The 21,636-nt window shown below is 40.8% G+C and overlaps 2 protein-coding genes across 5 annotated transcripts in view; both read right to left on the reverse strand.

The window, feature by feature from the left end:
• LOC133556743 (oocyte zinc finger protein XlCOF6.1-like) overlaps window positions 1-551 on the reverse strand; it is a 6,294-nt gene extending 5,743 nt beyond the window's left edge. The window contains exon 1 of the mRNA XM_061907025.1: window positions 262-551. The gene's annotated coding sequence lies outside the window, so the exon portion shown is untranslated. The remainder of the gene's footprint in view (window positions 1-261) is intronic.
• LOC133553184 (zinc finger protein OZF-like) overlaps window positions 1-19,559 on the reverse strand; it is an 839,429-nt gene extending 819,870 nt beyond the window's left edge. The window contains exons 1-3 of one of the 4 annotated variants that reach the window (XM_061901524.1): window positions 19,247-19,559; window positions 5,712-6,902; window positions 2,578-5,569 (exon numbers count right to left, since the gene is read on the reverse strand). In XM_061901524.1, coding sequence (XP_061757508.1) covers window positions 4,539-5,569; window positions 5,712-6,902; window positions 19,247-19,355 — 2,331 coding nt within the window. In that variant the 5' untranslated portion in view covers window positions 19,356-19,559 and the 3' untranslated portion in view covers window positions 2,578-4,538. Of the gene's footprint in view, window positions 1-2,577; window positions 5,570-5,711; window positions 6,903-7,161; window positions 8,060-19,246 lie in introns of those variants that run through there. The other 3 variants (XM_061902994.1, XM_061903819.1, XM_061902232.1) reach the window with 3 other exon arrangements.
• Window positions 19,560-21,636: the final 2,077 nt, after the last annotated feature.

Below are 21,636 nucleotides of genomic sequence, written 5' to 3' on the forward strand. Positions count from 1 at the left end.
TTCTTCCCCAACATCTCGTCTTTCACATCATTATTTTCTTTACACAAGCTCTTCTTTCTTCATTTGACTTTTGCATTCTTTCATCTCCTCTAATGTGAACTCCACTGCCCGAAAGGGACAAGCGGTAATAAAAAAAAATGGATGGATGGATGCCCTCTTCAAGCTAACAAGCTCTTTGTTTACATTGTTGAAAAGTCGCCAAATGTCTCTTTTTTAAGGGCTTGAAATAGTTTTCGAGTGACAAAACTTCAACGGACTCACCTTCATCTTTGGTCTTTATCTCCGTTGGTGATTTGCTGGAAGTTTCTGATTCTCTTTCACTTTCTCTTTGACATGACGTCGCCATCTTAGCATAGCAGTAGTCGTCCGTCTTCTATCACGTCTTCAATCTTCACTTCAGCTAACAAATTCCGTTTGGTGGGCTTGAGAAAAGACGAAGCATTTAGGTATTTGTTTCTGCATTTGCAGTTTGTAGTAACGCGGTCATTTATAAACGGAGACGCTAAAGCCATTCAGTCCGCCATCTTGCCATCTTTCACTACCGGAAGTACGGTCGGTTCTGCGCATGTGTGAACATTACGTAAATTCCATCACTCCTTACTTTTTATTTAATTTTTTTTTACAGTTTTTCTTTTCAAAATCAGGTGTTGTGATATTTAAAACGTTGTATTTATTTTTCTTGATAAGAAGCAAAATAATACATACCGTATTTCCTTGACTTGCTAATTAATTTAAAACCTTTTTCTCAGTCCTGCGCTTATAGAAGGCATGCGGTAAAAGTAAGCATGCGCTAATTATTTTAAAACCTCATCTCACTCCGGCGCTTACCAAAGGCATGCAGTAAAAATTTGAGTGTGATGTAAGCTTGGACCTTCAATCCTACTGAATAGCTGTTAATATTCCTTCCTTTATGCGATTTCAAATTACCAGTATTGAAATCCTCCTCCTCCATTATGAAAATGATGACAGGGGAAGTGTCACTCGTGACATCATGAGTTTGACCCGGCGGTAATACTAAGCATGCGCTAATTATTTTGCGAAGTTTTGTGTATATGTGTGTGTGTGTGTTACACAAAACATAAATTTCCACAATTCTATTGGACCCGAACATCTCATATGTAATAAAAATGTTCAAGGGGGTGTCTAATTTCGTGTGGTCATTAAATATGTATTCCGATATGTTTTTCACAGAAAATGAGCCAAAGTCAGTAAGTCTCAGTCACAAAAATTAATTAATTTGATCATTTTTCTCTTAATAAAAAATGATAACGGTCCCACTGACCCGAACACCACACAAGGGTTAAATATTTAGACATAGACTTCCTTATATTGTCATTCAAATTTGAACTTTGCAGTACAGATAATAACAACATTTTGTCGCATTAGCTCATGGTAGTACAGGATAAAAAGCAATAAGGTGCAGATATAAACAAATAGATTAAATTACAGATAAATATAATGCACTTTTGCATATGCATCCAGGTTTATGGATGTATGTTATATTGTCTTTATATTCCAGCCAGTTCATCCATTTTTGAGGGGATTATCATGATGCGTTCCTGGAGGTTCTGCTACAGAAGCTGCGGAACCTCGTTCTAAAGTCCAGCAGTGACAACATTCCTTGGTGGAGGAGCATCTGCAGATTTTCTGAGCCCTGGTCAGCCAGCGGCTTGAAGTGTGGACTCGTCAGACCAGAGAACACTCTTCCACTTTGCATCAGTCCTTGGTGTTGTTGATAAATTGGTTTTGCTTTGCATAGTAGAGTTTTGACTTGCACTTACAGATGTAGCGACCAACTGTATTTACTGACAGTGGTTTTATGAAGTGTTCCTGAGCCCATGTGGTGATATCCTATACACACAGATGTCGGTTTTTGATGCAGTACCGCCTGAGGGATCAAAGGTCCGTAATATGGCTTACGTGCAGTGATTTCTCCAGATTTTCTGAACCTTTTGATGATTTTACGGACCGTAGATGGTAAAATCCCTAAATTCTTTGCAATAGCTCGTTGAGAAATGTTGTTCTAAAACTGTTCGACAATTTGCTGACAAATTGGTGACCCTCACCCCATCCTTGTTTGTGAATGACTTAGCATTTCATGGAAGCTGCTTTTATACCCAATCATGGCACCCACCTGTTCCCAATTAGCCTGTTCCAAATAAGTGTTTGATGAGCATTCTTCAACTTAAATCAGTATTTATTGCCACCTTTTTCCAACTTCTTTGTCACGTGTTGCTGGCATCAAATTCTAAAGTAAATGATTATTTGCACACAAAACCATCAGTTTTATCATCAAATATGTTGATTTTGTAGCATATTCAACTGAATATGGGTTGAAATTGATTTGCAAATCATTGTATTCTGTTTATATTTACATCTAACACCATTTCCCAACTCATATGGAAACGGGGTTTGTGTATATATATATATAAATAAATAAATAAAGGTATATAAAGTGTAGGCGTCATATAATCAAACTTTATTGTTCTTGTCGAAAGTCAAGCATCCGCATTTTTATCGTTTTAATGCTAGACATTGAGAGACCCAAACTAATACACCTGGGTGATAAACATGAGGACTTTTTAATTCATCTTTATTGCACTAAAGCGATACAAAACAACAAACACAATACAGTAACAACATTGTCTTACAAAACGGCAACAATGTGGTCGTAAAATAAAATCTAAAAAAAAATTTCTAACTGTTGTCTTAAGAAAGATATCTTCAGTAGCTGCCAGACTAATCATTAATATTCAGACAATAAAGCAAGATATAAAAACAACTACTACATAGTAAAGGTAAATATGAAGATCCATACATGACGTTTCTACATACAACAGGAAGTGAACCCATGTGACGTCACCTAAACCAAACTAATTCTATAAAATAGAAGAAAGTAAACATACTTAAACACTAAGATAACAAAAATATGTCTTATCAGAAGCCAGAACCGTATTTTCAGTTTTATAAGCTCAGGAAATATTTTTTTTTCTTATAAAACTTGGTTTAAAAAATGTCAGTGTGGGCTTGAGGACTCCATTCCTAGCAAAAAGTTGCATAGTGTTGCTGTTCCAATCGGGATTTTCTTGTTAAAGTAATTTCATAATTTCAAAAATATTTCATAAAAAAGGAAAATAAGAAGACACATCTGTGTGTTCTACATAGTGAAAAACTGCTAGTAAGAGGCAGCAAACAATAAAAGTAACGGACAGGCGTCTACACCGCCTGTAGAGGTGCCGGTTTAAAAAAACTAAACAAAACCGGAGAACAAAGCTCCATTTACATCCGTGTGAACCAAGCTCGCCCGGAAAAGGGTGGAGTGCCATCTCCGGGTTGGGGAGGAGGTCTTGCCCCAAGTGGAGGAGTTCAAGTACCTCGGAGTCTTGTTCACGAGTGAGGGAGGAGTGGATGGTGAGATCGACAGGCGGATCGGTGCGGCGTCTTCAGTAATGTGGACGTTGTACAGATCCGTTGTGGTGAACAAGGAGCTGAGCCGGAAGGCAAAGCTCTCAATTTACCGGTCGATCTACGTTCCCATCCTCACCTATGGTCATGAGCTTTGGATCATGACCCAAAGGACACGATCACGGGTACAAATGGCCCAAATGAGTTTCCTCTACCGGGTGGTGGGTCTCTCCCCTAGAGATAGGGTGGGCAGCTCTGCCATCCGGGAGGAACTCAAAGTAAAGCCACATGGAGAGGAACCAGATGAGGTGGTTCCGGCATCTGGTCAGGGAGGCATTCCGGGCACGTCCAACCGATAGGAGGCCACAGGGAAGACCCAGGACACGTTGGGAAGACCATGTCTCCCGGGTGGGCTGGGAATGCCTCGGGATCCCCCGGCAAGAGCTGGACTAAGTGGCCGGGGAGAGGAAAGTCTGGGCTTCCATGCTTAGGCTGCTTCCCCCGCGACCCAATCTCGGATAAGCGGAAGAAGATGGATGGTGAACCAAGCCATAGCGACATTGTTATTATATGCGCTAACACAGAGCAAGTATTTCTCTGGCGTAGTGACACAGCACATTGTTCAAACGGCTCCTCTGTACACCAACTAGAGGTAATCCCAGCTCCTTGACCATTGACTGCTGCAGCTGTGTCGTCTTCCAGTTTGTTAAAGTCCAAGGTAAAGGTCACATATCATGCCTCTCATCTGTATCATAAAAGATTGTGGCACGGATCTAATAACTTGGTCAAAACTCCAACCACATTCGATCTAAGAAGTGAGGATCATTCTGAATTTACAAGGTGTAGGAGAGCTCGAGTGCTGAAAGATACAAGCATCCCCCTATTCCAACCCTTGACACTGAGTGCCAAGCAGGGAGGTATTGGATCCCATTTTTATAGTCTTTGGTATGACTCGGCCGGGGTTTTGAACTCACAACCTACCCATCTCAGGGCAGACACTCTAACCACTAGGCCACAGAGAAGACATGGGGTCGTGTGGAGAAAACAAGATGCTCCAGACAATCCCAATCTGTACGAAGATATCAGATATTTGTGAAAGTCATGTTGAGGAGGCTGGGCTTGGGTCACATGAGCTACAAAGCTGATCGGTTATTGTTCTTGTGTGTTCTCATGTGTTTAACTGCTTCTGAATTACGATTGAATCTTTTTCCGCAGATTGAACAACTGAAGGTTTTTTCTCCGGTGTGTGTTTTCATGTGTCTGGTATAATTGCAATGTATAGCAAAGGTTTTGCCGCAATCTGTACAGTTGAATGGTCTTTCTCCTGTGTGTTTCCGCATGTGCTGAGTCAAATAGCTTTTCCGATAAAAGCTCTGCCCGCAAACCGAACAATTGAATTGATTCTCTCCTGTGTGTCTTCTTTTGTGTTCAATCAAGTTGCTCCTTAGAGAAAAGCTTTTGGCACACACTGAACAATTAAATGGTTTTTCTCCTGTGTGCGTTCTCATGTGTTGAGTCAAATATGTCTTTCGAGTAAAGCTTTTACCACAAACTGAACAGTTAAAAGGTTTTAGTCCAGAGTGGTTCATGATGTGTAGAGACACACCTCGTTTGGAACTAAATATTTTACTACAATGGGAGCAGTTATATGTTTTTTTTTCTGTGTGGCTTCTCATGTGCTCAGTCAAATGGTACTTGAAATAAAAACTTTTGTCACAGACTGAACAGTTAAAAAGCCCCTCATCTTGGTGTGTTCTCATGTGTTGACTCAAATTACATTTTCGAGTAAAGCTTTTAGCACAAACTGAGCAGTTGAAACCTTTTTTACCTTTCTGCGTTTTAGAAATATCACCTTCACAGTCAGTTTCACTGCTCCAAGGTCCTTCAACCTCGTCTTCAGCCTCACTATCTGACAGTGGACTTGAGAGGTTGTCTGCTTGTGGTTTCTCTTTGTCATCTCCAGTCTTCGCAGAGACAATACTCAGTGGAACCTTGGTGTGATCAGCTTCCTCTCGTCCTAGAAGACACTCTCCCTCCCGAGTGATGCCGAGTTCCTTCTCTTCCTTTTTAATGCAGGGTGGTTGTGGAGTCTCCTGCTTCAAAGTGGAGCTCCCCCCTGACTGAGGGGGAACTTCTTCTGGATTACCCATCAGGTGCTGGTCGTCTGCAGGACACAAACAATGACAATCACGCTTTCGCTGAGACATGATCAATGTGATATTTCTCCTTGATTTGTTTATATTTGGTCAAATGGCTCTTTTTAGTAAAGCTACTAACACAAACTGAGCAGCTGAAATTGTTTTTACCTCTCTTTTTTTTTTTAGGAGGTTCAGAGTGTCCGTTGTCAGTGTGAGTCCTCATGCCACCTCTGAAGTCTATGTCGCTGCTCAAAGGTTCTTCCACCATACTATCTGATAGTGGCGCTAAGAGGTTGTCTGGTTGTGGTTTCTCTTCATCATTTTCAGTCTTCATAGAGGATTCAACATCGTTTTCAACCTTACTATCTGAAAGCTGAGCTAAGAGAGTGTTTGGTTGTGGTTTCTCCTCATAATCTTCAGTCTTCACGGAGAATTCTATATCGTTTTCAACCTTAGTATCTGAAAGCTGAGCTAAGAGAGTGTTTGGTTGTGGTTTCTCTTCATCATTTTCAGTCTTCATAGAGGATTCAACATCGTTTTCAACTTTACTATCTGAAAGCTGAGCCAAGAGAGTGTTTGGTTGTGGTTTCTCCTCATAATCTTCAGTCTTCACGGATAATTCATCGTCATTTTCCACTTTACTATCTGAAAGCTGAGCTAAGAGAGTGTTTGGTTGTGGTTTCTCCTCATAATCTTCAGTCTTCACAGAGAATTCGACATCGTTTTCAACCTTAGTATCTGAAAGCTGAGCTAAGAGAGTGTTTGGTTGTGGTTTCTCCTCATAATCTTCAGTCTTCACGGATAATTCATCATCATTTTCAACTTTACTATCTGAAAGCTGAGCTAAGAGAGTGTTTGGTTGTGGTTTCTCCTCATAATCTTCAGTCTTCACAGATAATTCATCATCATTTTCAACTTTACTATCTGAAAGCTGAGCTAAGAGAGCGTTTGGTTGTGGTTTCTCCTCATAATCTTCAGTCTTCACAGAAAATTCAACATCGTTTTCGACCTTACAATCTGATAGTGGAGCTAACAGGTTGTCTGGTTGTGGTTTCTCTTCATCATCTTCAGTCTTCACAGAGAATTCAACATCGTTTTCGACCTTACTATCTGATAGTGGAGTTAAGAGGTTGTCTGGTTGTGGTTTCTCTTCATCATCTTCAGTCTTCACAGAGACAATAGTCAGTTGCAACTTGGTGTAATCAGCTTCCTCTCGTCCTAGAAGACACTCTCCCTCCTGAGTGATGCAGAGTTCCTCCTCTTCCTTTTCAATGCAGGGTGGTTGTGGAGTCTCCTGCTTCAAAGTGAAGCTCTCCCCTAACTGAAGTTCTTCTGGATGACCAATCAGCTGCTGGATTTCTGCAGGACACAAACAACACAAATACACTTAACACTGCATGTAGTGCCTCATGGCTATTATTTAATGCCTTGCTAGAGGATACCACAAACTAGCGGTGAGTAAAAAAATTAATTCGGAAATAAATCGCAAATCTTGTATCAGAATCAGAATCATTTTTATTTGTCTGTTCCAACATGTGCAAGACACATCAGAACTGAAATTACATTTTCAGCACAGTCCCGCTAAGAGCAGACATACATTACAGGGGGGGGGCAAGATAAGAAAAGGGTGAAGTTAGGAAAGGGGGGGAGTAAAAAAATATCAGTCCAAGGCTAGACCCTCAGCAGAGGTCTAGTCTGAGTCCAAGGAAAAAACCTCACATAGCATGCCACACATTAAACATACATATATCACACCAACTTGCAACGGAGGGAGGGGTGGGTTTGCGCAGGCCCGCTGTTCGCTCAGTAGCGCCGCTCAGCCATTTCACAACCCCAGAGGAGATAAGCGGTGGTGAGGGTGTTGATTTAAGGGTCGGGGTCATGTGTGTGCGTATATGCCCAATTAACTCGGGAGAGGTGAAGTGTTTTTGTATGGCTGAGGCCGATAAAGTTCGGCTACAGATTTTGTTGACAAAAAGGAAGGTCAAAAGCGTCTATCTTTGAGGAGTCTTCGGGAGATTTTCTTCAGAACAGCCTGCTCCATGCCAAGGCCATTCAGGGAGTCCAAATTGTAGATAAAAAGTTGTTTTCCTTTGAGAAGACAAAATATTGACTTGTCTTCTCTGCTTGTCCATGCTGGACCTCTTTTAGTTCCAATTAATTATTCCTTCTCTGCAAACTTTTCCAAGATGAGATCCATTTTGCGATTGAAATCGCGCAAGTCTGTGTTCCCACAGCCCGACCCAATCCTTCCATTGCGTTGAACAGCCGTTGGGCCCCTTGAGTGGCTGCCATCGTCTTCCGAATTTGTCGATCCACCAGAGCAATGCCCAGCCCAACCAGCAAGTGCCCCGTGATCACAGCTCCAAATAGGTAGATGTCTTCGACGTCCTCGATGGAAAGAGCTGAGAGGCACATGATCCTCCATGAGTTCCAGGAGTCCCGCACGTAACCCGCAGCGATGGTTCCATCAAGGCAGCCAGGCTCCACCCAACCTCTTCTTCTTGTCGAAAAGACTGTGTGAATAGCGTCAAGAGTCCAGCTGATCATATTCATATTGAAATTTGGATTAGAGGACAGCGCAAAGAAAGAGGCTTTTAAAAAGTTCAGACAAGGACAAAGACAAAGAGAGCAAGCAGGGAAGGAGGGAACGGAGAATGCGACCGCCCTCACCAGAGGCTAGGATGAAAATAAATCGCAAATCTTATAAAATTATTCATTTTTAAGAATTCGACATCAAAGAAGGGGAATCCATTTGGAAAATAATCATTTGATTTACTTTGTTTTGTGACAGTTTGTCCAATCAAATATTAGATTAGATTACATTACATTATATTATATTGTACTTTATTTATTCCTTCAGGAGAGTTCCTTCAGGAAAATTAAAATGTTATTTTATTATTATATGATATTATTTTATAAAGTATTACTGTCATCTACTGTACATATACACAATCTGTGTTTTAAAGGGGAACATTATCAGCAGACCTATGTAAGCGTCAATATATACCTTGATGGTGCAGAAAAAAAGACCATCTATTTTTTTAACCGATTTCCGAACTCTAAATGGGTGAATTTTGGCGAATTAAACGCCTTTTTGTTTATCGCGCTGGAGGCGATGACGTCAGAATGTGACGTCGCCGAGGTAACACACCCACCATTTTCATTTTCAACACATTACAAACACCGGGTCTCAGCTCTGTTATTTTCCGGTTTTTTGACTATTTTTTGGAACCTTGGAGACATCATGCCTCGACGGTGTGTTGTCGGAGGGTGTAACAACACTAACAGGGAGGGATTCAAGTTGCACCACTGGCCCCAAGATGCCAAAGTGTCTGCCGCCAGACCCCCATTGAATGTGCCAGAGTGTCTCCACATTTGACCGGCGATGCTAAGGCAGACATGGCACAGAGATGTATGGATAACCTGCAGATGCATTTGCAACGATAGTCAACGAAATCACAAAGGTGAGTTTTGTTGATTTTGACTGCCAGCTAATTGATGCTAACATGCTACGCTAATCGATGCTAACATGCTATTTACCGGCGGTGCTAAAACAGACATAGTACAGAGATGTATGGATAACCTGCAGATGCATTTGCAACTATATTACGTTTCATTCCACCCACATTTAATGCGAAAAAAACACTTACCAATCGACAGATTTAAGTTGCTCCAGTGTCAAAAGATGCGAAAGTCCTGATCGTTTGGTCCGCACATTTTACCGGCGATGCTAACGCAGCTATTTGGCCATGCTATGGCTATGAATAGCGTCAATAGCTATTCGCTCAATAGCTTCAGTTTCTTCTTCAATATTTTCATACTCCAACCATCTGTTTCAATACATGCGTAATCTGTTGAATCGCTTAAATCGCTGAAATCCAAGTTTGAATCCGAGCTAATGTCGCTATATCTTGCTGTGGTATTCCCATTGTTTGTTTACATTGGCAGCACTGTGTGACGTCACAGGGAAATGGCCAGTGTCTTCGCAGAGAGCCGAAAATAAGGCACTTTAAAGCTTTATTTAGGGATATTCCGAGACCGGTAAAATTTTGAAAAAAAATTCAAAAAATACAACAAGCCACTGGGAACTGATTTTTATTGTTTTTAACCCTTTTGAAATTGTGATAATGTTCCCCTTTAAGCTGTATTTTAAATTTTTCAGTGAACTCTGTAGAATATCAAAATATATCTCCAATGACACAATATTGCAATAAACTATTGTATCGTGACTTAAGTATCGTGATACATATTGTGTCGTGGAACACTTGCCAATTGCTTGGATTTATTGACGTCATGTGTGGTTGTCAAGCTCGCTGTACTCTCAGTGGGTAATCGGTGTCATTTAGCCTTTCTTGAAGAAAAAAAGGCCCTACGCTTGTGTTTTCGTCTGAACGAATCATTCAAATTGCAAAAGAAGACTTCCTCGTAAGGTAATTTAAAAAAAAGGGGGCGGGGGGAGTGCAAGATTTTCCGAAACGACTAGAAAAGCAGCACGCTCTCCAGTCCGAGGGAGCAGAGTGGGGAAATGCACAAGTTTGCAGTGATCACTTCGTTAAAGATTTGTTTTTAGGGTTGTAACGGGAAGTGTATTTGTATTGAACCGTTTCGGTTTGGTTCGGAGGTATACCGAACAAGTTTGCACACGGACATATTAGGTAGCGCACGGCAGGTTGTGTAAACAATGCAGAGCGAGGCACAACACACGGCAGGCTAGCAGCGACCAGGCTAGGACAACATGCAGAAGCCCGTGCTGGAAGACCCTCCTGCCTCGTTAGAGTCCTACTGAAAGCCACTACTACCGACCACGCACTCTAATAGATTATATATAGATGAAATCTTAACATTGCAACACATGCCAATACGGCCGGGTTAGTTTACTAAATTGCAATTTTAAATTTCACGCCGAAGTATCCTGCTGAAACGTCGTGGTATGATGACACGTGCGTGTGACGTCACGCATTGTAGAGGATATTTTGTTCCAGCACTGTTCCCGGCGGTTTTCATCGCGTAATTCCACAGTGTTCTGGACATCTGTGTTGCTGAATCTTTTGCAATTTGTTCAATGAGTAATGGAGACGTCAAAGAAGAAAGCTGTAGGTGGGAAACGGTGTATTGCAGTCGCCTATAGCAACACAAACACAGCCGGTGTTTCATTGTTTACATTCCCGAATGATGACGGTTTTTGATTGATTGATTGATACTTTTATTAGTAGATTGCACAGTTCAGTACATATTCCGTACAATTGACCACTAAATGGTAACACCCGATTGAGTTTTTCAACTTGTTTAAGTCGGGGTCCACGTTAATCAATTCATGGTACAAATATATACTATCAACATAATACAGTCATCACACAAGTTAATCATCATAGTATATACATCGAATTATTTACATTATTTACAATCCGGGGGGTGGGATGAGGAGCTTTGGTTGATATCAGTACTTCAGTCATCCACAATTGCATCAACAGAGAAATGTGGACATTGAAACAGTGTAGGTCTTATTTAGTAGGATATGTACAGCCAGCAGAGAACATAGTGAGTTCACATAGCATAAGAACAAGTATGTACATTAGAAGTACATTTGAGTTGTTTATAATCCGGGGAGATGGGATGTGAATGGAGGAGGGTATTAGGTAAGTGTTGAAGTTGCCTGGGGGTGTTGTTTTAGAGCGGTTTTGAAGGAAGCTTTACTATGGAACAGAGTGGTCAAGCGAACACGGTTGGATTGGACCACACACACAAAGTACAGTGTATTATGCAGCGATCATTTCGAAAGATCGTGTTTCGAAGAGGGTCCCTTGCGAAGGGCAGAGATGGGCATCGCCACCGCCTGTGGACTGGTGCTGAAGAAAGGTGCGGGGCCGACCATATAATCTCACTGAAACACTAGTAACACAATGAGCAGATAAGGGATTTTCCAGAATTATCCAAGTAAATTTGTCTAAGATCATCTGAATCGCTCCCACTGTATAGTCTTTTTTTTCCCTCCAAGTCCTTCACTCTCACTTTCCTCATCCACAAATCTTTCATCCTCACTCAAATTAATGGGGAAATCGCCGCTTTCTCGGTCTGAATCGCTCTCGCTGCTGGTGGCCATGATTGTAAACAATATTTAGATGTGAGGAGCCCTACAACCCGTGACGTCACGCGCACATCGTCTGCTACTTCCGATACAGGCAAGGCTTTTTTTTATCAGCACCAAAAGTTGCGAACTTTATCATCGATGTTCTCTACTAAATCCTTTCAGCAAAAATATGGCAATATCGCTAAATGATCAAGTATGACACATAGAATGGACCTGCTATCCCCGTTTGAATAAGAAAATCTCATTTCAGTAGGCCTTTAACATCTCCCGTTTGGGAACACTTTGGCTGCGCAGTGCGATACAACAATGGAGGACAAAGGTTTGCCGACATTGTTGAGCAGCAGCAGGGCACGCTTCTGCCAACACGTCAAACATGCAAACTCCTTTGAAGCGTCACCACCGCATTCAAGCAGCCTCGCCTCAACGAGTCGGGAAGGGCTGAAGCAATAACAAATGTTTTTATAGCAGAAAATAACGGAAAATAACAGAGCTGAGACCTGGTGTTTGTAATGTGAAAATGAAAATGGCGGGTGTGTTAACTCGGTGACGTCACGTTCTGACGTCATCGCTAAAAGAGCGATAAACAGAAAGGCATTTAATTCGCCAAAATTCACCCATTTAGAGTTCGGAAATCGGTTAAAAAAATAGATGGTCTTTTTTCTGCACCATCAAGGTATATATTGACGCTTACATAGGTCTGCTGATAATGCTCCCCTTTAATAATGTTGGCCGGGTGAAAATTGGGAAAAATTGGGGAGAATGGTTGCACCGGTAGATTGTCGGGAGGTGCACTGAAATTCAGGAGTCTCCTGGAAAAATGGTGAGGGTTGGCAAGTATGTTGCTAGGGAGGGAAAGCCATTCATAGAAGGTGAATTCATTAAAAAGTGCATGTTAGATTTTTTTAAGAAATCTTTTCTCGCGACCCAGCCTCATCCAGTTTCTGCATCCAGTGGCCCCCAGGTAAATTGAGTTTGAGACCCCTGATATAGAGATTTAAAACTTGAATAATAATAAAAATAATGACACATTTTTAATATTTTTTTTTGACCAAAACCCTTTGACCCTTTGGGGTCACAGGGATCATAACTGAGTGGAGGCCAAAATGTATATTTTTTATACATGTATTGTTTTTTAAAATAAAATCATGAAAATGACCCCCGCTTGCTTTGATCTTTCAGTGTGAGGCCCTCAGTGGAAAAAGTTTGGACATCCCTGGCACATTGAGATCAGTAGGTTGTCAGTTCAAACCCTAGTGTGTGTGTTTGACAATCATTGGTACTTTAACTTTAACCATAATGATTTTAATTTATATTGAACTCTATATTAAGTATTTATTGAACAGTACTACCAAACCTCTACTTTAAATATAACCTAAACAACAACCAGATACACAGGACAAAAGTTTGGACACCTTCTCTTTCAATGAGTTTTTCTTTATTTTCATGACTATTTACATTGTGGATTGTCACATCAAAACTATGAATAAAAACATGTGGAGTTATGTACTCAACAAAAAAAGGTGAAACAACTGAGAACCTGTTTTAGCCACCCTTTGCTTTGATTACTGCTTTGCAAATTCTTGGCATTCTCTCGATGATCTTCAAAAAATGGTTTTCACTTCACAGGTGTGCTTGAAGCTCATGAAGAGAACGCCAAGAGTGTGCAAAGCAGTAATCAGAGCAAAGGGTGGCTATTTTGAAAAAACTAGATTATAAAACACATTTTCACTTATTTCACCTTTTTTCGTTAAGTACATAACTCCACATGTGTTCATTCATAGTTTTTTATGTGACAATCTGCAATGTAAATAGTCATGAAAATAAAGAAAACGCATTGATTGAGGAGAAGGTGTGTCAAATATGTTTAGTTCACATTTTCACAATTTGTTTTGTACATATTCATATGTTTTCACTTTAAAGGCCTACTTAAATGAGATTTTCTTATTTAAACGGGGATAGCAGGTCCATTCTATGTGTCATACTTGATCATTTTGCGATATTGCCATATTTTTGCTGAAAGGATTTAGTAGAGAACATCCACGATAAAGTTCGCAACTTTTCGTCGCTAATAAAAAAGCATTGCCTGTACCGGAAGTAGCGGACGATATGCGCGTGACGTCACGGGTTGTGGAGCTCCTCACATCTGAACATTGTTTACAATCATGGCCACCAGCAGCGAGAGCGATTCGGACCGAGAAAAGCGACGATTTCCCCATTAATTTGAGCGAGAATGAAAGATTCGTGGATGAGGAAAGTGAGAGTGAAGGACTAGAAAAAAAAAAGAGAAAAAAAAGACTATACAGTGGGAGCGATTCAGATGTTATTAGACAAATTTACTTGGATAATTCTGGAAAATCCCTTTTCTGCTTATTGTGTTACTAGTGTTTTAGTGAGATTCCTTCAAAACCGCACTAAAACAACACCCCCAGGCAACTTCAACACTTTACTAATACCCTCCTCCATTCACATCCCATCTCCCCGGATTATAAACAACTCAAATGTACTTCTAATGTATATACTGTACTTGTTCTTATGCTATCTGAACTCACTATGTTCTCTGCTGGCTGTACATATCCTACTAAATAAGACCTACACTGTTTCAATGTCCATTTCTCTGTTGATGCAATTGTTGATGACTGAAGTACTGATATCAACCAAAGCTCCTCATCCCACCCCCCGGATTGTAAATAATGTAAATAATTCAATGTATATACTATGATGATTAACTTGTGTGATGCCTGTATTATGTTGATAGTATATATTTGTACCATGAATTGATTAACGTGGACCCCGACTTAAACAAGTTGAAAAACTTATTCGGGTGTTACCATTTAGTGGTCAATTGTACGGAATATGTACTGAACTGTGCAATCTACTAATAAAAGTATCAATCAATCAATCAAAAGATTGTATGGTCTTACCTGTACAACCTGAAGGTCGGCCCCGCACCTTTCTTCAGCACCAGTCGACGGGCGGTGGCGATGCCCATCTCTGCCCTTCGCAAGGGACCCTCTTCGAAACACGAACTTTCGAAATGATCGCTGCATAATACACTGTACACTGTGTGTGTGGTCCAGTCCAACCCTGTTCGCTTGACCGCTCTGTTCCATAGTAAAGCTTCACCGTCATCTTTCGAGAATGTAAACAATGAAACACCGGCTGTGTTTGTGTTGGTAAAGGCGGCTGCAATACATCGCTTCCCCCCTACAGCTTTCTTCTTTGATGTCTCCATTATTCATTGAGCAAATTGCAAAAGATTCAGCAACACAGATGTCCAGAATACTATGGAATTATGCGATGAAAACAGACAACGATGCTGGAACAAAATGTCCTCTACAATCTGTGACGTCACGCGCACGCGTCATCATACCACGACGTTTCAGCAAGATACTTCGGCGCGAAATTAAAAAATGCAATTTAGTAAACTAACCCGGCCGTATTGGCATGTGTTGCAATGTTAATATTTCATCATTGATATATAAACTATCAGACTGCGTAGTCGGTAGTTGTGGCTTTCAGTAGGCCTTTAAAGAGGTTATTGTTAAGTGTTTATTGTGCTGTTAAATTTGACAAAATAATGTTAACATTTGCTACAAGTTTCTCCTGGACCTTAGTTTTCATAGGTCAGAAAAATATCAATAACTATCGATTTCGACCAATATAAAAAACTTGCATGGTGATACAGTCTTCAGCCATATGGCCCAGCCCTAGATGAGATGTGTTGATGTAGTATGGACTTTTATTGCTCATTTTAACTTTGTTTCTTAGTGGTTTTAGGTGGTTGCATCCACATTGTTTAGTTCAGAGCGGGACGGTTGAGTAGACCTGGGACTTTATTCAATAAAGTCAGTCCAACAATCAATCATGAGCATGTGTTACTGCGGGTTTCAGCAGCTGCAGACGTGTGTTGTACATGCACATAGAGTAAAGATGATACCTGCTGTAAAACTCCTGACAGTTTACGTTATCGTATTAAATTAAAATGATCGAAAAACCGTGATCGAGAACCGTACGTTGATCAAATTATGGGCCGACTAACATTAGCTTGCTAGCTATCTTAAATGATACCATGAAATTGCTTCTCCTCACTGTTTCTCTCCATTAAAAATCATACAAATCAAATTAGTGCTGTGGAACCAAATATATATCCTGATATATGTCATTTCATATCGCGATGATATCAATCAGTGTGTACTTATACAGCCCTGAATCACGAGTGTCTCAAAGGGTTGCACAAACCACAACGACATCCTCAGCTCAGATCCCACATCAGGGCAAGGAAAAACTCAACCCAATGGGACAATGAGAAACCTTGGAGGGAACTGCAGATGTGGGGAACCCCGCTGGGCGACCGTTGCAATGGCCGTAACATAATAGTGAGAGTCCAGTCCATAGTGGATCTAACATAATAGTGAGAGTCCAGTCCATAGTGGATCTAACATAATAGTGAGAGTCCAGTCCATAGTGGATCTAACATAATAGTGAGAGTCCAGTCCATAGTGGATCTAACATAATAGTGAAAGTCCAGTCCATAGTGGATCTAACATAATAGTGAAAGTCCAGTCCATAAACACATTATTATTTTAGATCCACAATGGACTGGACTCTCACTATTATGTTAGATCCACTATGGACTGGACTCCCACATTATTATGTTGGATCCACTATGGACTGGACTCTCACTACTATGTTATATCCACTATGGACTGGACTCTCACTATTATGTTAGATCCACTATGGACTGGACTCCCACAATTATATGTTAAATCCACTATGGACTGGACTCCCACAATTATATGTTAAATCCACTATGGACTGGACTCTCACACTATCATGTTGGATCCACTATGGACTGGACTCACACTATTATGTTAGAGCCACTATGGACTGGACTCTCACTATTATGTTGAACCCACTATGGACTAGACTCTCAGTATTATGTTAGATCCACTATGGACTGGACTCTCATTATTATGTTAGATCCACTATGGACTGAACTCTCACAATATTATGTTAGATCCACTATGGACTGGACTCTCACTATTATGTTAGATCCACTATGGACTGGACTCTTACACTATTATGTTAGTTCCACTATCGACTGGACTCTCACTATTATGCTAGATCCACTATGGACTGGACTCTCACTATTATGTTGAACCCACTATGGACTAGACTCTCAGTATTATGTTAGATCCACTATGGACTGGACTCTCATTATTATGTTAGATCCACTATGGACTGGACTCTATTATGTTAGATCCACTATGGACTGGACTCTATTATGTTAGATCCACTATGGACTGGACTCTCACACTATTATGCTAGATCCACTATGGACTGGACTCTCACTATTATGTTAGATCCAATATGGACTGGACTCTCACTATTATGTTGAACCCACTATGGACTAGACTCTCAGTATTATGTTAGATCCACTATGGACTGGACTCTCACACTATTATGTTAGATCCACTATGGACTGGACTTTCATAATATTATGTTAGATCCACTATGGTCTAGACTTTCACTGTTATGTTAGATCCACTATGGACTGGACTCTCACAATATTATGTTAGATCCACTATGGACTGGACTCCCACAATTATATGTTAAATCCACTATGGACTGGACTCTCACTATTATGTTAGATCCACTATGGACTGGACTCTCACACTATCATGTTGGATCCACTATGGACTGGAGTCACACTATTATGTTAGAGCCACTATGGACTGGACTCTCACTATTATGTTGAACCCACTATGGACTAGACTCTCAGTATTATGTTAGATCCACTATGGACTGGACTCTCATTATTATGTTAGATCCACTATGGACTGAACTCTCACAATATTATGTTAGATCCACTATGGACTGGACTCTCATTATTATGTTAGATCCACTATGGACTGAACTCTCACAATATTATGTTAGATCCACTATGGACTGGACTCTCACTATTATGTTAGATCCACTATGGACTGGACTCTCACTATTATGTTAGATCCACTATGGACTGGACTCTTACACTATTATGTTAGCTCCACTATGGACTGGACTCTCACTATTATGTTAGATCCACTATGGACTGGACTCTTACACTATTATGTTGAACCCACTATGGACTAGACTCTCAGTAAAATGTTAGATCCACTTTGGACTGGACTCTCATTATTATGTTAGATCCACTATGGACTGAACTTTCACACTATTATGTTGGATCCACTATGGACTGGACTCTCACTATTATGTTGGATCCAATATGGACTGGACTCTCACTATTATGTTAGATCCACTATGGACTGGACTCTCACTATTATGTTAGATCCACTATGGACTGGACTTTCACACTATTATGTTAGATCCACTATGGACTGGACTCTCACTATTATGTTGGATCCAATATGGACTGGACTCTCACTATTATGTTAAACCCACTATGGACTAGACTCTCAGTATTTTGTTAGATCAACTACGGACTGGACTCTCACGATATTATGTTAGATCCACTATGGACTAGACTCTATTATGTTAGATCCACTATGGATTGAACTCTCATTTTTATGTTAGATCCACTATGGACTGGACTCTCATTATTATGTTAGATCCACTATGGACTGGACTCTCACAATATTATGTTAGATCCACTATGGACTGGACTCTTACACTATTATGTTAGATCCACTATGGACTGGACTCTTACACTATTATGTTAGATCCACTATGGACTGGACTTTCACTATTATGTTAGATCCACTATGGACTGGATTCTCACACTATTATGTTAGAGCTACTATGGACTGGACTCTCACAATATTATGCTAGGTCCACTCGACGTCCGTTGCACCGGTTGTCCGGGGGGTCCTTCCACGTCTGTGGTCCCCTCCAAGGTTTCTCATTGTCCCATTGGGTTGAAGTTTTCCTTGCCCTGATGTGGGATCTGAGCCGAGGAACTCGTTGGGGCTTGTGCAGCCCTTTGAGACACTTGTGATTTAGGGCTATACAAATAAACATTCATTGATTGATAACAATACACATTTTTAATATCTTAAGTGCTTAAATTTTAATTTTCCTGTAGGAGTCCCCCCTAATAAAATAAAGACTAACGGTTTACTTTGATAACATTCTTTGACTTTATGCGCTGTGATAATTATGGAGAACTTCCCAATCAAAAGTGAACAGTAATGATATTCTTCTTCTTCTTTGGTCCAGCAAGCAGGATGTTGTTCTCTTCACATCTCTTACTCCTTACTCTTACTCCATCTCTTCTTGCACATCATTATTTTATTTCTTGTTTTGCTCTTTCACTTTCTTCATTTGACTTTTGCATTTTTTCATCTCCTTTGTTGTGAACTCCACTGCCTTTCATGAGGTGGCGACTTGTCCACGGTGTACCCCACCTTCCGCCCGATTAGAGCTGAGATAGTCTCCCGCACCCCTCGAAACCCCAAAAGTGACACGCGGTAGAAAATGGATGGGTGGATGCCTTATTCAAGCTAACCATCATGGCGTCTCTTTGTCTGCATCCACGTGAGTCGGCTAATTTCACGTCGACGCTCATTTCACGGCTTGCGACTGCTTTCAAATGACAAAACTTCAAGTCACTCACCTTCATCTTTCGTCTTTATCCCCGTTGGTGATTTGCTGGAAGCTTCTGATTCTCTTTCACTTTCTCTTTCCCACGTGGTCGCCATCTCAGCATCGCAGTAGTCGTCCATCTTCTATCACGTCTTCAATCTTCACTTCAGATAAAACTCCATCGCTCCAAACTCAAATGTTGTTTTGGTAGACGCAAGGCGATGTTTATCGTGAAGTATTTGCCGCAATATTCGAACCAATAATGTTCTAAGATGGTAATTGTGAAAAGGTAGAACGGCTCAGTCCGCCACGTTTGGCTTTTCGCTTCGTCACTGCTCGTCAGTTTGCGCATGCGCCGGATGGCAGCAACTTCCGTTTCCGCCTTTTTTTTTTTTACGCTCAAAAATTCGGACTGTAATTTCTTTACTTCCATCCATTGATTTTCGACCGCTTTTCTCGGCTTATATTTTTAAAAGTAGACTCCGAAAAGGTGTTTCAGACATTATTAGTGAGTGCATATTTACCAGTAGAATAACCGAACGCAGTGAACCCTCTTCTCAGTCATACACAATCTTTGTCTGGGCGGGAGGAGACCAGGTCACACACACAAAGGAAACCCTCCCGAATTTTCCTGGACACTCCCGACTTTCAGTGCCTCTCCCGAAAATCTCCCGATTTCCAGCCGGACCTGGGTGTGATCACAGCTTGTCGTCAATGTTATGTCAGTTATGTTATTATTTTAAAGGCCTACTGAAATTAGATTTTCTTACTTAAACGGGTATAGCAGGTCCATTCTATGTGTCATACTTGATCATTTCGCGATATTGCCATATTTTTGTTGAAAGGATTTAGTAGAGAACATCCACGATAAAGTTCGCAACTTTTGCTTGCTAACAGAAAAGCCCTGCCTTAACCGGAAGTCGCAGACGATGACGTCACATGTTGATGGCTCCTCACATATTCACATTGTTTATAATGGGAGCCTCCAACAAAAACAGCAATTCGGACCGAGAAAACGACAATTTCACGATTAATTTGAGCGAGGATGAACGATTCGTGTTTGAGGATATTGATACCGACGGACTAGGGAAAAAATAAAAAATAAAAATAAAAAACAAGTTTAAAAAAAAAAAGGCGATTGCATTGGGACGGATTCAGATGTTTTTAGACATATTTACTAGGATCATTCTGGGAAATCCCTTATCTTTCTATTGTGTTGCTAGTGTTTTAGTGAGTGTAGGAGCCATTTTAGGCATCCTTATTTTGAGTTGGCATTACTTTATTTTGTCACTAGGTGGCGGGCTTTTTGGTTGAGCCGTGCAGGGTTGAAGGCATAAATAGAAGCACAGGTGAGCTGATTAGGAGGACTCAGGTGTGGGAGCACAAACCGTTTTTACCACAACGGCAAACAACAGCAGACAACAACAGCAACACGCTGGAAAGACAGGATTACATATGGCACAATGTCACTATAATAATCCATGGTATGTTTCATTCACCCTGCAAGTTAATTAATAAATATGCATGAACTGGATTTCTGACTGGACCTCACTTCAATGCAATGTTTGCTGCTGCGTAGGATCACTACCTCAAACCTGTTGAGTAGTGACAATAAATTAGAACATTGAAAGGTGAAGATTGCCACTACAGTGAGTTTAACAGTACCTGATAGTTGGAGGGGTGTGGCCACGGGTGTGTTGACGCCAATGTCTCAGGGAAGTCGACAGCAGCTTTATGGGCGGCACAAGTTCAGCTGATCTCCGGTAAGAAGCGACTTTTTACCACAATTTTCTCACCGAAACCTGCTGGTTGACATTCAGTCGGCATCCATGTTCGGTGTGATCCAAAGTAAAGTTTCACCTCCGTGAATTTTAAACAAGGAATCACCGTGTGTTTGTGTGGCTAGAGGCTAAAGCTTCCCAACTCCATCTTTCTACTTTGACTTCTCCAATATTAATTGAACAAATTGCAAAAGATTCAGCAACACAGATGTCCAAAATACTGTGTACTTATGCGATTACAGCAGACAACTTTTAGCTGTGTGTGTGTGCAGCGCTCATATTTCCTAACAGCCCGGGACGTCACGCGTACACGTCATCATTACGCAACGTTTTCAAGAAGAAACTCCCGGGAAATTTAAAATTGCAATTTAGTAAACTAAAGCGGCCGTATTGGCATGTGTTGCAATGTTAATATTTCATCATTGATATATAAACTATCAGACTGCGTGGTGGCTAGTAGTGGCTTTCAGTAGGCCTTTAAATAACACATCGTTGGATGTCCTGTAGAACTGTATTTTAATAACGATAACATATAACCAACACTTCTTCAACTCTCGTGCGTACAAAGTGTGTCTACCTCTCATGAGTCCTGCTAGACCAGGGGTCGGGAACCTTTTTGGCTGAGAGAGCCAAAAGGCCA

The sequence above is a fragment of the Nerophis ophidion genome, linkage group LG01 (assembly GCF_033978795.1).
Source record: "Nerophis ophidion isolate RoL-2023_Sa linkage group LG01, RoL_Noph_v1.0, whole genome shotgun sequence".
Lineage (NCBI taxonomy): Eukaryota > Metazoa > Chordata > Actinopteri > Syngnathiformes > Syngnathidae > Nerophis > Nerophis ophidion.